We start from the raw sequence: 15469 nt of genomic DNA, 5'->3' as shown, positions 1-15469 counted from the left end.
GTGTACACCAACTATGATCCTAGCTTTGATAAAAGGAAAACAAAAAAGGAGTATAAAGAGAAAAAATGAAAAGAGATATCAATGTTAACAGGGTGTGGAATTATGGACATCTTTTATTTTCTTTACACCATTTATACCATTTCTTTATACCATTTTCCAATATCTTCTACAGTAAGCATTAATTTCTTACATGGCAATGAAAAAAAATGCTCTTTCTCAAGAGACATTTTTGCAGACTAACTTAAAGTGTCTAGGACCAAGAAGTTTCTAAGTCATCATAATAGTCTAACTTACATAAATGCACGTGCCTGGGGATGTGACACCAGCATCGGTGTTAATCACATATAGTCTGGACGTCTCGCCAAGCATTTACGGCCCTCCTTGCTCTAGTGTCAGCCTTCCATTCTAACTTTAACCCCAGTTCTTCTCCGTGCTTTGGCCAAATGGGCCATTTGTTTCCAGAGTATGTCCTCTGCATTCTTATTTCCATATCTTTGTTAATTGCTTCTGCAACTTTTCTCCATTGGTCAAAATCTAGCTCATCCTGGGACTTCCCTGGTGGTGAAATGGATAAGACTCCATGCTCCCATAAACGGATAAAGAAGATGTGGCACATATATACAATGGGATATTACTCAGCCATAAAAAGAAACGAAATTGTTATTTGTAGTGAGGTGGATGGACCTAGAGTCTGTCATACAGAGTGAAGTAAGTCAGAAAGAGAAAAAGAAATACTGTATGCTAACACATATATATGGAATCTAAAGAAAAAAAATGGTTCTGAAGAACCTAGGGGCAGGACAGGAATAAAGATGCAGACGTAGAGAATGGACTTGAGGACACAGGGAGGGGGAAGGGTAAGCCGGGACGAAGTCAGAGAGTGGCAAGGACTTATATATACTACCAAATGTAAAACAGACAGCTAGTGGGAAGCAGCCGCATAGCACAGGGAGATCAGTTCAGTGCTTTGTGACCACCTAGAGGGGTGGGATAGGGAGGGTGGGAGGGAGACGCAAGAGGGAGGAGATATGGGGATATATGTATATCTATAGCTGATTCACTTTGTTATACAGCAGAAACTAACACACCATTGTAAAGCAATTATACTCCAATAAAGATGTTAAAAAAAATAGTAAGAAAAAAAAAAGACTCCGTGCTCCCAATGCAGGGGGCCTGGGTTCAATCCCTGGTCAGGGAACTAGATCCCACATGCATGCCACACTGAGGAGCCCACGTGCCTCACCTAAGGAGCTGGCGAGCCGCAACTAAGGAGCCTGCCTGCTGCAACTAAGGAGCTGGCAAGCCACAACTAAGGAGCCCACCTGCCGCAACTAAGACCCAGCACAACTAAATAAATTAAAAAAAAAAAAAACAAAGAAACTGAGGCTGAGTTTAAAAAAAAAAATGTAGCTCATCCTGAAAGCTCATCCCAAATGCCTCTACCTCTATGAAGCTTCCTCTCTCTGATTGTCACCTCCTCCGTAAAGCCTCCTCAGCAAAGTTGATCTCTTGATTCCCTTAGGACTTTTATATCCCACTGTTAAATATTAGATATTAATAATTACTGACTGCCTCTCCCCCTAGACTTTTTAAAGAATCCATGGGTGTAAGAAACAACCATACACAATAACTAGGTGCTGAGTGAATGAATCCTTTTAAACATCCATGGCAGCTGTGTATCAACTTCATGTAACGTCACATGTTCTCTTGGGCAGAGATTTTCCTGTACATACAAAACTTCTTAGAAGACTCTGGGATGGATAAGGATTGTGCCTGACACACATTTCCCCTGACTGTGAATTCAGAACAAAATGTTATTAAATGAGAGATTCTAAATGCTTATTTTACTCAAGAGAGTTGAAGAATGATAGCCAGAGTTTTAGAGGGCTAACTACCAGCTAGATGAAGACAGTAAAGAATTTATGTGGAAGGCGACGGACACCAAGTAGCCTTACTATCGACTGTCAATGTAGAAATAGCAAGACCAACAACAATTTTTAAAAGGCCCTCATATTACAAATAGATTAATACTGACCAGAACAAAAACAATGGCCAGCAGATGTGAATCTGATTCACACAAGGGCCTGTTTACATCAGCGAAAGGGACTCAGTGCTTTTCTCCAAGCCTTGAAGAGTTTTGAAAATTAACCTCCCCTCAGTACACTTCTGCTTCCTCCCCAGAATGGCTCCGAATGAAATGTGCCTAATTTAAAGGCACACTAACGCTGACAATTTTAATTTTAAATGTAAACAGGTGAGGCCACAGGAAAGAATAGAAATTAAATTGAAAAAGCATCTTAAGCCTGAAATAAAACAAAAAGCTACCTCTTAAAGCTAATTAACAGGACAATTCTATCATATGCCAGTAATCTAAGTGAGAAATTATGGACTCAAGATACCCACTTTTCTCCAACATATTTCATTCAAAAAGTATTTACTGGGCACTTCATAACTGCCGTGAACAATTCTAACAGCTAGGGATACAGCAGCACAATACAAAATAGACCAGACAGATCCCTGCCTTCTTGAAACTTACATCCCTTTATCTGGGGGTGGGGGGACAAGAAGGAGATAAACAAACCTGTAATGAAATCAGATGATGATAAATGCCATTTTGAAAAACTACAAAGAGAATTATGGAGGCCTCGATCATTTCTAAATACAGAGGCTGGGGGTGAGGTACAAGGGGAAGAGGACACTCAGCAGAGAACTGGAGGGAGGGAGGGAGGGAGGGAGGGAGAGAGACAGCAGTGCAGATCAGTGAGGGAGGGCTTTGGCTTTCAGCAGAGAGGGCAGCCAGTGCAAAGGCCCTGAGCCGGAAGTGAGCAGGAGCAACACAGGCCGCTGCAGCTGGACTGAGAGACAGTAGACGGCGAGGTCAGGTGGTGGTACAGAACCTAGTGAGGGCCCTGCTGGACTCTGCCTTTTACTTGGCAACATCACAGTAGTTATAACCACGGCTAACTAGTCAAGAACAAATGTAATACCGTTTTGCTTAGATCTGCTGGCCTACTCCTCTGTTTCCTAGTGTATCAAATTGGTGTCTTTGTAGCGTCCCGCTTAATGCCACATACTGGGACACGGGACTGCTAAGCCCTAATTCAGGACCGTTCCACTGATGCCTTGTTGCTGCTTTAACGAAATTATTTAGTTCACAGAAGGAAACTCTTCCCCTATTTTCAACACTACGCCTGCCTCCCCCCATTCCCAGTCTCTTTCCAGGTTTACTAGAGTGGGGAATGAAAGTCCTGGACTCCGAGGCTGTACTCAGATTTGACTTGGCACACCGTCAGAGTTGTCTAATCCCGATGAATTAAGAAATATTCCCTCTTGGCAAATAAGCTTCAACCTCAAAATCAAAAGGATGTTTTTCACTGGAAGGGAAGCATTATAATATATTCGTTGAAAAAATAAGAAAAGAAGCTATAGTAGAAAGAAATTGTCTTTTCTGAAGGACACTAATTGTTACACTTTAGAAAAAAGCTTGTTAGTGGAAGTTTTACCAAAAGAACACACATATAATTTGAATTCTTTTTTTTCTAAGTGAAAACTAAAACCTACCCCATTGTTAAGTTTCTGCAGATCAGGAAAAAACGAATGATTTGAGTTTAGATGGCTGTGGGGAAATTTTTAAAATATCAATTCAATTTTTAAGCCCATGATAAGCAACTCATGAGGAATTTAAAAACTAATGATAAAAATTTCTAGCGCTATTATTACTTTGACTGTGAAATTGGCACTTCTTATTCTGGTTCTGATAATACCTTCAAAATAAGACTTGTGACCAGATGGGCCAATATGATCATGAATTAATTCATATTGCCTTCATAGTACATGCTGATCATAAAGAAGAATGCGCATTATTACTAATGCAGCTCAATGAAGAGAGAAAGCACAGTAGATATCTAATCCAGCTCTGCTGTTTACCAGTTGTGTGCCTCAGTTTCCCTTTCCATAGATTAAAACATTTGGAGGATTATTGCGAAGATTAAATGAAATGGGTCAAGCATATAGTAAGTACTATAATGGTGGTCATACCTTTTCAGTTATTTGAAGAAATTATTTCATTCTAGGAAGGAAATTCTTCCCTTTTTTCTTTTTTTCCAGCCTTACTGAGATCTAATTGAATATAATGTATAAGTTTAAGGTGTACAATATGATGATTGATACACGTATATATTGCAAAATGATTACCACAATAAGATTAGTTAACACACCCATCACCTCACATAGTTGCTTTTGTGTGTATGTGGTGAGAACATTTAACATCTACTCTCTTAGCAGTTTTTAAGTATATAATACAGTACTGTTAACTAGAGTCACCATGCTGTACTTTAGATCCTCAGAACTTATTCATCTTATTACTGGAAGTTTGTACTCTTTGACCAACATCTCCCCATTTCTCCCACCCTACACTCCACCCATGGCAACCACCATTCTATTCTCTGTTTTTACAAGTTTAACTTTTTAAGGTTCCACACATAAGTGAGGGCATACAGTATTTGTCCTCCTTCTCTCTGACTTATTTCACTTAGCATAATGCCCTCCAGGTTTATCCATGTTGTCGAAAATGGAAGGATTTCCTTTTCTTTCTTTCTTTTTTTTTTTTTTTTGTGGTACGCAGGCCTCCCACCACTGCGGCCTCTCCCATCACGGAGCACAGGCTCCAGACGCGCAGGCCCAGCGCCCATGGCCCACGGGCCCAGCCGCTCCGCGGTATGTGGGATCCTCCTGGACCAGGGCACGAACCCGCGTCCCCTGCATCGGCAGGTGGACCCCCAACCACTGCGCCACCAGGGAAGCCCTTCCTTTTCTTTTTATTGCTGAATAATATATACCCCATCTTTATCCATTCATCCATCAACGGACAGGTCAGTTGTTTCTATATCTTGGCTATTTGAAAAATGCTGTAATGAACATGGGAGTATGGATATCTCTCTGAGACAGTGATTTCATTTTCTTCCCTTATTTTCAACACAAAACCTGGCACACTGCCATCTCCTAACTTTAATCTCTTTTTAATTTTACCAAACCAGAGAACATTGGTTCTAGACCCTGCTGTTGTAATCAGATCTAACTTTGTACATTTTCAGAGTTGTCTAATCCTGGTAAATTAGGAAATATCCTTTCTTGGCAAATAAGTTTTAACCTCAAACAAACCCACGTATCTTTATATCCCAAAGCAACTTCAGATGTCATAGCTTTTGCTGACTGCCAGCAAATCCCAAAGCCAACAGTGGCCCCCTCTGACTCTGTCATTCGATAGTTGAGATGCTCACTCCAACTCACCTGGCCTGGTTGGGACCACACTGGCCTCCAGGGCCCTGTTCTGCAGCAGAGCTCCCACAGCACTGGTTACAGTCGTTCCTCCTTTTGGACTCATCTGAACCCTACCCTACAGAGAGAGAGAGAGAGAGAGACAGAAAGAGAGACAGAGAAAGAGACAGAAAAACATAGAGACAGAGAGAGAGAGACAGATAGAGACAAAGACAGAGAGAGAGGGGGCAGAGGGGAAGAGTTCTGTAACCTCAGGTAGCACACAGGATGTAAAGCTGTCTCCCCTTCACCAGCAGCAGGATGGAGTCACGTCTGGGACCTGCGACACCCAGGGGAGGGGGACACGCACACCCTGTACCTTAGTAGCCTCATTCCTGTCCTCCCTGCTGGGGCTCAAAACCATGTCTGGGGTTTTAGAGCTTTCATTCCATAATCAAGCCCTTGGTGGAGTGGTGATATGTTAATCCTGTAAAATTAGTTGTATGGAGACATAAGAAATCACTTAATGTCAATAAGGATAGTTATGGAACATTTTAGTTTTTCATTACACTTGAAGATGATTTTGTTTTTAAATACATGAACAGAGAAGAAAAACAGACACTGGCAGGCAGCAAGTGTTTTAAACATGGAATTCCAACATCTCCATGCCACTCCCCTCCCTGCTGAGCAGCAGTAGCAGAACAGTCACAGTAATACAGAAGAAGGACCAAAGGGTTCCTTGGGAGCTCCTTTGTATACTCCTTTTTACCTCGCTACTGATCCCTCAACATCTCCATGGCAACTCCAGTATAAAGATAACCTGTTCCTCCAAGTGAGAATCCTCACTTGGGCAAGGAGAGCTAGGAGGCTAGAGCAGGCAGCTCATCCCCAGCCAAACAAAGAAAGCTATTTTCAGAGGCCCACACTGGTCTCTTTTGGTTAAGGGTATAACACATTTTTATACTTGATTATGTTTAAAATAGAAACACATTTCAGCTGTGCTGTTAACAGCCCTTCAAAACTGAAACAACACCTCCCTTTTTGTTCTCCTTCTCAATAAGCTCCACTATTAGGCAGGGCCCCAGAGTGGTGAAGCTGGCATAAGGGAAACAGCGCTGCTGTTCAAATACACTCTACAGCGAGTTTACTCAGAAAGCAAGCAATTCAGAAAGCAAGCAATTTTTCTTCTGTGTTCCCAATCACCACTTAGCTCTGGAAAACAAGGAGAGGAACAGGGCCAAGTCACTGGCTACACTCAGGACAGCCAGCTGGCCTTCTTCAGGAATAAAAAGCACTTCCGTCCGCTGCTTCCCTCTGCTCCCCTTGGGCCCACTGACGCCCACTAACTTTGTGGACTGGTTAGAAGAATCGTTCGAAGAAATATAATGCACCCTTTACTGCTTTAGTAAGTATGGAGTTGTCCTTTTTCCAAAACTAAGTTGAAGTCAAGCCCAAAGCAGTCATATTCCCCACCATATAGGAAAAGACCATGAGAGGGGAAGGAGGGCGGGGCAATGTGGAAAGAGGAAAAGGCCAGGGCACCCTGTGTGCAAGGCACTGTACTGGTATTACCTATAATCCTCCCAACAGCTCGGCAAGACACACGTTAAAGTGAGCCTCAAAGAATTGAAGTAACTTTTCCAAGTTTACCTGTAGATAATATAAAACTGAAAGTCAAACCCTGACTACTGACTGAAAAATCTGGGCTCTTTCTACATTGCACTGCTTCCCATGATATTTCAGGTGTAAAGATTGAATCTCTACAACTATATTTATCATAACCACCTTGCCTGCCCCACCAACACACCTATCTCCTGCCTCCTGTGTTCCTTTATCTAGATGTGTCGTATTATCTGCCAGGCTCTGGAGCTAAAAACCTTTCTGCCAACACTGATCCTCTTTTACCTTATACTCGATCAGCTTCTCCGTCCCAACAATTATTTCTTAAATCTACCCGCTCCTCCACACTCACACACACACACACCCCATTAGTCTTCTTACTCTGAGCCCTCATTTTCTTTTCCTGTTGCTGTGGCTTCTAACTGGTCTCTCGCCAAACCATCTTGAACACTAACTGCAAGGGTGATCTTTCTAAAAAAGCAATTCCATGTCACTCCAATCTGCACTATGTGACCAGTTTACACTGCATATAGAATGACACATGAGGCCAGTGATGGATGGTTGGACAGAAAAGCTGAGGTGGTCAGTCTGCAGGGAGAAGAGAAAGCAGCAGCAGAGCAGGAAGAAGAGACAAGATGGAAAGATGGACAGGAGGACTTCCTGGGTTCCAGGGAACTTTCAATTCCTGCTTCCAGGCCCTCAGGCTGGTTGGCCTCAGATTTAGGGCACCTATTCACTTAATCCCCTTTTTCCTCCTCTCTGAGCCAGCCTGGCTTAAAGCCCTTGTGGCTCTGACGCTCACCTGGACTGTCCCATCCCGTCACTCAGCCACAGGCACTCTAGGCTTTGCTCCACGTGGCGGGCTCCTCAGGCCACGAGCTGGACACTTTGTGCACAGTGTCCTTCCCAACTTCAAATCTAGACTGGTAAACCCATCTGTATTTTGCAGAAAGTATCTGCTTCTCTTTGAAGCCTCTGCTGAATCACAAGTGGCCTCTGCCTCCATCTCGCTCCTGTATATGCCAACCACTACACCTTCCTACTGCACTGTTTCCAAGGCCACCTCCTCCTCCGAATCACAAATCCTTGGTCAACCAGCACTTGGCACAGTGGCTGCTTCAGCACAGATATTCAGTAACTGTCTAGTAGATGCTGAGCTAGAGCTCAGGTCCATAGTCCGTGGGGTGTGCTATCGTTAGAGAGGGTCCCATCCCTATTACATATTGGATATCATGGAAATCTTTCTAAACATGCTTCATACTGTTAAGTATTGAGAACAATTTAATCTTTTCTTGGTATCTAAGCCATGTTTATGAAACTAATGGTTCTCATGGTATGCTGTAAGCTATGTCCCCGGCACCTTTGATGTGTATGGAGCTGTCTGCTCTCCCCAGTGTTGTCTTTATAAATCTATTGTCTTCCTGGTCCAGTGTTATTTTACTTATTTGTACCTATTTATAACAGCTGTTTTATCCATTTACCTTCAATTGCTGACTCTGGCTTTGAATAGGGTGAAGACCCCTCTCCACAGAGCAAACACATGACCTGTAGAACAAGGCCTCCCTTGTGACGGCTTCCCCCACTTAGGCCAGTTTCACCTCAGGTTCAAGAGTCTTTTTGAGGTGGTTAAGGCTGATAACCACCATTGCTTAGAATTTTACCGTAATACTATAGAAGCACTACTTATACATCTAAGGCTTCAACCTAAGAAGCTTCAAACACTGTAGAAAATTTTTTTCTACAACACCCAAAGGTGCTGTTAGCTGGGAAGCACCCCTCAAAAAGAAGCCAAGTCCCATGAAGATGAGTGACAGTAATTGGCTATCTCGATCCTCACACTTCTCAGGATGGGTAATTTAGGTTCCCTAGCAAATTCTACCTGCTTTCCCTAGGCATGTAAGGGCACAAGAGCCAGCACTTGGGGAGAGATATTCACCTGTGACCTGGTTGCCAATTTGGCTGCTGTCTGGGCTGGATAAAAGACTCGGCGAGAAGACTGATCCTTGCAGAAATTAATGTGTTGAGTGGCTGCGGTTTCATTAAATCTCCTCATACAATATGGACACCGAATATAATCTGAATGTAAAGATAACAATGAAAAAGCAATTAACATTTCAAAAACAACTCTGGAAGGGAGTATATGAAATGAAGTAAATAGAATATGAACTCTGCTCCAACATGAAAGAGAGGTACCAAACTCTGGTTTGAGACAGGCTATTCCAGAGGGGGAGACATGCAAGGGCTCAAATAAAGGACAAGGTTTGGTAAATTTTTTCTACCTATGCACTTATTTCAGTTAAAAGTGTTCCCTTAAAATGTTTACATGCTATGTTGCTTTCTTAGAAAATAGATTAATTATATATACTTCGGAACTTCCCAATTAAATGAATTATTTAGTGAACGATTATGTAAAGAAAGGAGTCCTAGAATCACAGAATATTGATATTGATGACTGAAGGGCACAGAAGATTCAAAAGCCCCAGCTGTGGTACTGAGTGGGACAGAAGTTTATACAAAAGTTATGGAGCTACAGAGGGAGTAAGATGTTTCAAAATGTGGGTTTGGGGGATGGCATTTGAAACCAATGTCACAGTCCTTCTGCAGTGGCCAGATTTTCCCACTGAACTCCTAAGTGAGGAGGCAATTGATATGTTCAGAAAGGGGGTTAGGAAAAGGGAGCAGGTGAGGGTTCAAAAACAGAAAAGGGAAGAGCTTCCTGTGTTAGAACCTCTCTGGCAGCCCTGAGGGCACGGGGTCCTCTGAGGTTCTGGGGAATACCCATTGGTCTCAATTTGTCTCATCTGCAATTACTAGACAGTGGGAAAAAGGAGAAGTGAGAAAGATCTAAGGTCTTCTCAGAACGTGGAGATGCTCACATGTTCCAAAACCAGGTTGGAGCCTCCTCCTCCAAAGCAAGGGGGACCATGGGGGTCGTGTTGTTTTGTTTTGCTTTAGGCGCCTGGAAGGATGACAAAGTGGACATGTGCAACGTAAGAGAATAACTACCTCTTTCCCCAGGAAGGGCCTGAGATAGCACCACCTTAAACTCTGTGTGGAAGTTTGGTTTAGCACAGAGTCAAAATTCCTACACGTGTGAATGGGTATTTAAGGCAGTGAGGTCTTCAAAGTTAAGAGTTTTTTGAAGACATCTTTTAAAGCAGTTTGGGGAGTTTTCTACTTGAACAAATCATTTCCTAAAATGAATACTCATAAAATGAAAGAATTGGAATATGTAAGGAATTGGAATGAAAGAAACGGTTAGCACTTAACCTAACAGTTTATTGCACACTCTGGAAGGCATTACTTCATCATTAATTCCATACTTACTGAACACCTATTATGCTCCAAGCAACTTGGGGATATAATGTCTCTGTAATCAAGGACTAAGCATTCTAATACAGAAACAAAATTTTCCCATAGTGACAAATTCCTTGAACAAAATAGAACAGGACAAAGTAAAATAGAACAAAATAAAATAAAATAGAAATGGTGAAGGCTATGCAGCCTGCCTGACTGGTTCTGAGCCTGAGCTCTTCACCTATGTGTGTGAACTTGGGCATGTTTCTGAACCTCCTTAAGCTTCAATTTCCCCAGTACCTACATATCACCTGTATCATTGAGTTGTTATGAAAGTTAACTATGATAATCCACAGTAGGGTCTGGTACAGTGGGTGGGGAGAACATGCTGTTAACTATAAGGAAACAGGCCCAGCCAGGTTGTGTTCCAACTATCAAACAGGAAAGAAACTGCTTATGAAAACTAAAATAGTAAGTGCCATTATCATGCAGGACTCATTTACGATGGTGCAGAAAAACATCTAGAACGGGGTTCGTGGTTCAGGGGTTATTTCTTTAGTTTTACCGGCTGAAAAGTCAAGGTTTATATCAGAAATGCTGCTACCATAAACCAGACTCAGTTTGGGCAAAGACAGTGATTATGGCAGTGACTGTGTTGCTTCCTTAATCCCACTTGTTCATTCATTCATTGTGCCCTTCTGTGTGTTTGGCACTATATGCACTGTGGAGGAAACCAAGTTGAAGCGTAGTATTTCCCTGCTGACAAAGATCTTAGAGACGACTAGAGGCCTAGGTAAAGAAGCAGACAATTACCACTCCGGGGAATAAGCTTTGAAAGGAGGAAGCACTAGGTCCTCCAGGAGTCCACAGGAGGAACACGAAGCCCAGACTTTAGGGGCAGAGGAAGAGAACATCAAATATACTGAGAATGCAAAAACTCTTTTCTTGCAACAATAATTTGAACACAGCATGGCTGAGCTACACGTTCGACCCTCGTCTCAATCTGAGTCACCTCTTCCTCTATCAATAATGATGTCATAAAAATCACTATGTGCTATCTATTTCAATAGATAATGATTTATAACTAATTAATTTATTAATTAATTTATTTTTTGCCACACCGTGCAGCATGCAGGATCCTAGTTCCCTGACCAGGGATAGAACCCGTGCCCCCTGCAGTGGAAGCTTGGAGTCTTAACCACTGGACCACCAGGGGATTCCTGATAATGATTTTTAATGTCTTATTCCGTATCTCATAAAAGATTAAAGTAGAAAAACAAGCATCATTTAAAAATGCAAGCACTTTGTTGAGTACCCATGTCTACATAGCCCTGTGAAACGTGGACCAAATGTCCCAGGACCACTGAAAATCCCAATTGTAAATATTCTATATCACTGCCCTCATAAACTGTCACACAATCCTGGAAAGTTGAATGATTGGCAAACTTACTTAAGTCAGTAAGAATTAGAATAAATACATGCACGTCACAAAAACTGAGCCATGAAATAAGGAATCATGCTGGAAAAAAAATGGAAATTACTTGCGAACTCATACCTACTAGGCCATATGATTAATAATACTAGTAATATCTGTATAAATTTTCTAAGTATTTAAGCTGGAGAATATATGGGCTAATATAAAATCCCTGCACAATCAAAATAATTGAATAGTAATGAAAATGTGCTATTGGAGGTAATCATTTTGCTTGGTGCATAAAATTATAATAAGGGCATAGGGAAGAATTTAATTATAAAACTGTATTTTAGCATAAAAATGTAAAGGGCAGAAAAATAAACTGTACACTTGATGAGGCCTGTACACAAAGGGAATTATTTATTTTAAAGAAACAATAATCCCCACATTTTAAATCCAATGTGGAAATTAGAGAAATTCACACAGCAGACCATCTGACATGGTTTCACTATTCAACTAAAGAACTAGAAGGTAGCCATCAACCCTGCAGCTTCTGCTATTAAAATGAAGTAGTTCTCATAAAAGATGCTTTTATTATACAAAGCTTCTTGCTAAAGTATTATCAAAATCACAGCCATAGATCTTTCTATGGAACATCTTAAGACAACACATGATTTCAAGTTAATTTTCATAAGCACCTAGCAAAAATGAAGCAATTATTAAGAGTATTTTCTGGTTCTGAAGTTCAGATGATTTATTTTACGGATGATTTTTATAGTATTACACTTTGGTTTTGTTTGTTTTACTTATTTTATTTATTTATTTTTTGGCTGTAACACTTGGCTTGCGGGATCTCAGATCTTAGTTCCCCAACTAGGGATCGAACCCGCGCCCCCAACAGTTTAAGTGTGGAGTCCTAACCACTGGAACACCAGAGAATTCCCTTTTTATACTTTTTAGAATGAACTTTGAGGAATAAGTTATGTGCATTAAAATGCACCTATTTTAAGTGTACAGTTTGAAAAGTTTTGACAAATACATACATTTGTGTAACCACCCCAATTAAAATATGAAACAAGTCTATTACCTCCAAAAGTTCCTTCATGCCCCTTTTCAGTCAATAATTCCCCCAAACCCAGACTCAAGCAACCAAAGATCTATCTTCCTGTCACTAAAGATAAGTTTTACCTCTTCTATATCTTACTACAAGACAGCATCCATGGTGTGCTACATGTATAGTTGCACTTTCTTCTTACTGTTCAGTTGTATTCCATTTTGTAAATATTCCACAGTTTATCCATCCACTTGTTGATGGTCATGTTCAGTTTATGCTACTTAAATGGAGCTGCTATAAACATTAATATGTAAGTCTTTTTTAAGGACATGTTTTCCATTTTTTGCACAAACAGCTAGGAGTGGAATCACTGTATAGGTAAGTGTATGTTTAACTTAAGAAAATACCAAAGTGGCTGTACTATTTTAGACTCCCAGCAGCAGCAGCAGCAGCGTATAAGCGTTCCAGTTGTTCCATATCTTAACCATCACTTGTATTGTCAGTTTTTTATTTTAGCCATTCAAGTGGGTGTGTAGTGGTATCTCACTGTGGTTTTTTTTTTTTTTTTGCGGTACGCGGGCCTCTCGCTGTTGTGGCCTCTCCCGTTGCGGAGCACAGGCTCTGGACGCGCAGGCTCAGCGGCCATGGCTCACGGGCCCAGCCGCTCCGCGGCATGTGGGATCTTCCCGGACTGGGGCACGAACCCATGTCCCCTGCATCGGCAGGCGGACTCTCAACCACTGTGCCACCAGGGAAGTCCTCTCACTGTGGTTTTAATTTACATTTCCCTGATGAAAATGATGCTGAGTATCTTTTCACATGCTTAATGACCATTATTTTGTGATGTTCTGTTCAAATACATCTCTTGCCTTTTCCTTATTGGGTTGACTTACTATTGAGTTATAAGACTTCTTTATATATTCTTGATATTTGACTTTCATCAGATACATGTATTATAAATATTTTCTTATCCTGTACCTTGCCTTTGCATTTTCCTAATGGTGTCTCTCAAAACTAATGTTTTTAATTTTGGTGAAGCCCAATTTATCAACTTCCTTTTTAAAAACCTGTTGCTGCATTTTGTGTCCTGCTTAAAAAATCTTTGTTGACTCTTAGATAAAAGATGTTTGGTTTTTCTAGAAATCTTATAGTTGTTGCACTTTATAGGTCAATGATTCATTTTGAATTAATTTTTGTGTATAGTATAAGACTATCCTTTCCCATGTTGAATTACTTTTGTTAAAAATCAACTGCCCATAGATTGGGGGGAGATCTATATTTAGATTCTCTTTTCTGTTCAATTGATATATTAATACCAAATTTCCATGATTACTGTAACATTATAGTAAGTCTTGACATCAGGTAGTGTAAGTCCTCCAATTTTATTCTTTTTTCAAAACTATCCTGGCTATTCAAGATCCTTTGAATTTCTGTGTAATTTTAGCATCAGCTGGTCAATTCCTACTTGGCAAAGAAAACTTGCAGGGATCTTCACTGGAACTACATTGAGTCCATAGATCAATCTGGGGAGAACTGACATCATAACACAATGCATGAGTCTTCCAAACCATGAAAATGGTAAATCTCTCCATCTATTTTAGTCCTCTTTAATTCCTCTAAGCAATGTGTTGTGGTTTTCATTTTAAAAGTCTTACACATATTTTGTTAAATATATGCCTAAGTATTTCATGTTTTTTACATGATTGTAATGGCATTTTTCATTTCATTTTTTCAGTTGTTTATGCCTAGTGTATAGAAATACAATTCACTTGTGTATATTGACCTTATAACCTGAAAGCGTGTTAAAGGAACTTTTAATTTCAGTAGCTTTTTTTGTAGTTTCATAAGATTTTCTACATTTACTCATTCATGATCATGTTGTCTGTGAATAAGGATAGTTTTACTTCCTCCTCTCCAATCTTTAAATTTATGTGTATGTATGTATGTGTGTATAAAATATATAATTTTTTCTTATTACACTGGGTACTATGTCCAGTATAGTGTTAACCAGAAGTGGTCAGAAAGGACATCCTTGCTTTTTTCTTAAATTCAGTGGGAAACTGTTCAGCTTTTCACCGTTAAGTGTGATATTAGCTGTAGATTTTTCAGAGATGTCCTTTATTAAAAGGAAGTTCCCTTCTATTTCTACCTTTCTGAGTTTTCTTTTTTAAACATGTATGGGTATTACATTTTCTCACAGGCTTTTTTCCTGTAGCTACTGAGATGATCACATGCTTTAAAAAATATTTTGTTAATATGATGAATTACATTTACTATTTTCTTCCTTCTACTTAATTTAGGTGTAATTTGTTCTTCTTTTTTTTTAACTTTTTTTAAAAAATAAATTTATTTATTTATTTTTGGCTGTATTGGGTCTTCGTTGCTGCGCGCGGGCTTTCTCTAGTTGTCGTGAGTGGGGGCTACTCTGTGTCGTGGTGCGCGGGCTTCTCGTTGCGGTGGCTTCTCTTGTTGTGGAGCATGGGCTCTTCAGTAGTTGTAGCACACGGGCTCTAGAGCACAGGCTCAGTAGCCGTGGCACACAGGCCCAGTTGCTCCACTGCATGTGGGATCTTCCCGGACCAGGGCTTGAACCCGTGTCCCCTGCATTGGCAGGCAGATTCTTAACCACTGCACCACCAGGGAAGCCCTTTTTCTAACTTTTTAAAGAGGAAGTTTAAGGCAATTGATTTAAACCTTTTTTCTTTTCTAATATAAGCATTTAAAGCTATAAACTTCCCTCTAAGCACTGCTTTAGCTGAATCCCACAAATTTTGGTATGTTTTCATTACCATTCAGTTCAAAATATTTTCTAATTTTTCTTGTTCTTT

General features: G+C 40.5%; 1 protein-coding gene across 4 annotated transcripts in view; it reads right to left on the bottom strand.

Moving 5' to 3' along the window:
* ZC2HC1B (zinc finger C2HC-type containing 1B) overlaps positions 1-15469 on the bottom strand; it is a 45134-nt gene that overhangs the window by 14233 nt on the left and 15432 nt on the right. For all 4 annotated transcript variants that reach the window (XR_012324895.1, XM_073789694.1, XM_073789695.1 and 1 more), the window contains 2 exons: positions 8813-8952; positions 5290-5395 (listed from right to left, as the gene is read on the bottom strand). Coding sequence is in view for 3 of the 4 variants with exons in the window: in XM_073789694.1 (XP_073645795.1) it covers positions 5290-5395; positions 8813-8952 (246 nt within the window). In the remaining variant the exon portion in view is untranslated. The remainder of the gene's footprint in view (positions 1-5289; positions 5396-8812; positions 8953-15469) is intronic.

Source organism: Tursiops truncatus, chromosome 12 (genome assembly GCF_011762595.2).
Source record: "Tursiops truncatus isolate mTurTru1 chromosome 12, mTurTru1.mat.Y, whole genome shotgun sequence".
Lineage (NCBI taxonomy): Eukaryota > Metazoa > Chordata > Mammalia > Artiodactyla > Delphinidae > Tursiops > Tursiops truncatus.
This window is presented reverse-complemented; position numbering and strand designations above follow the sequence as displayed.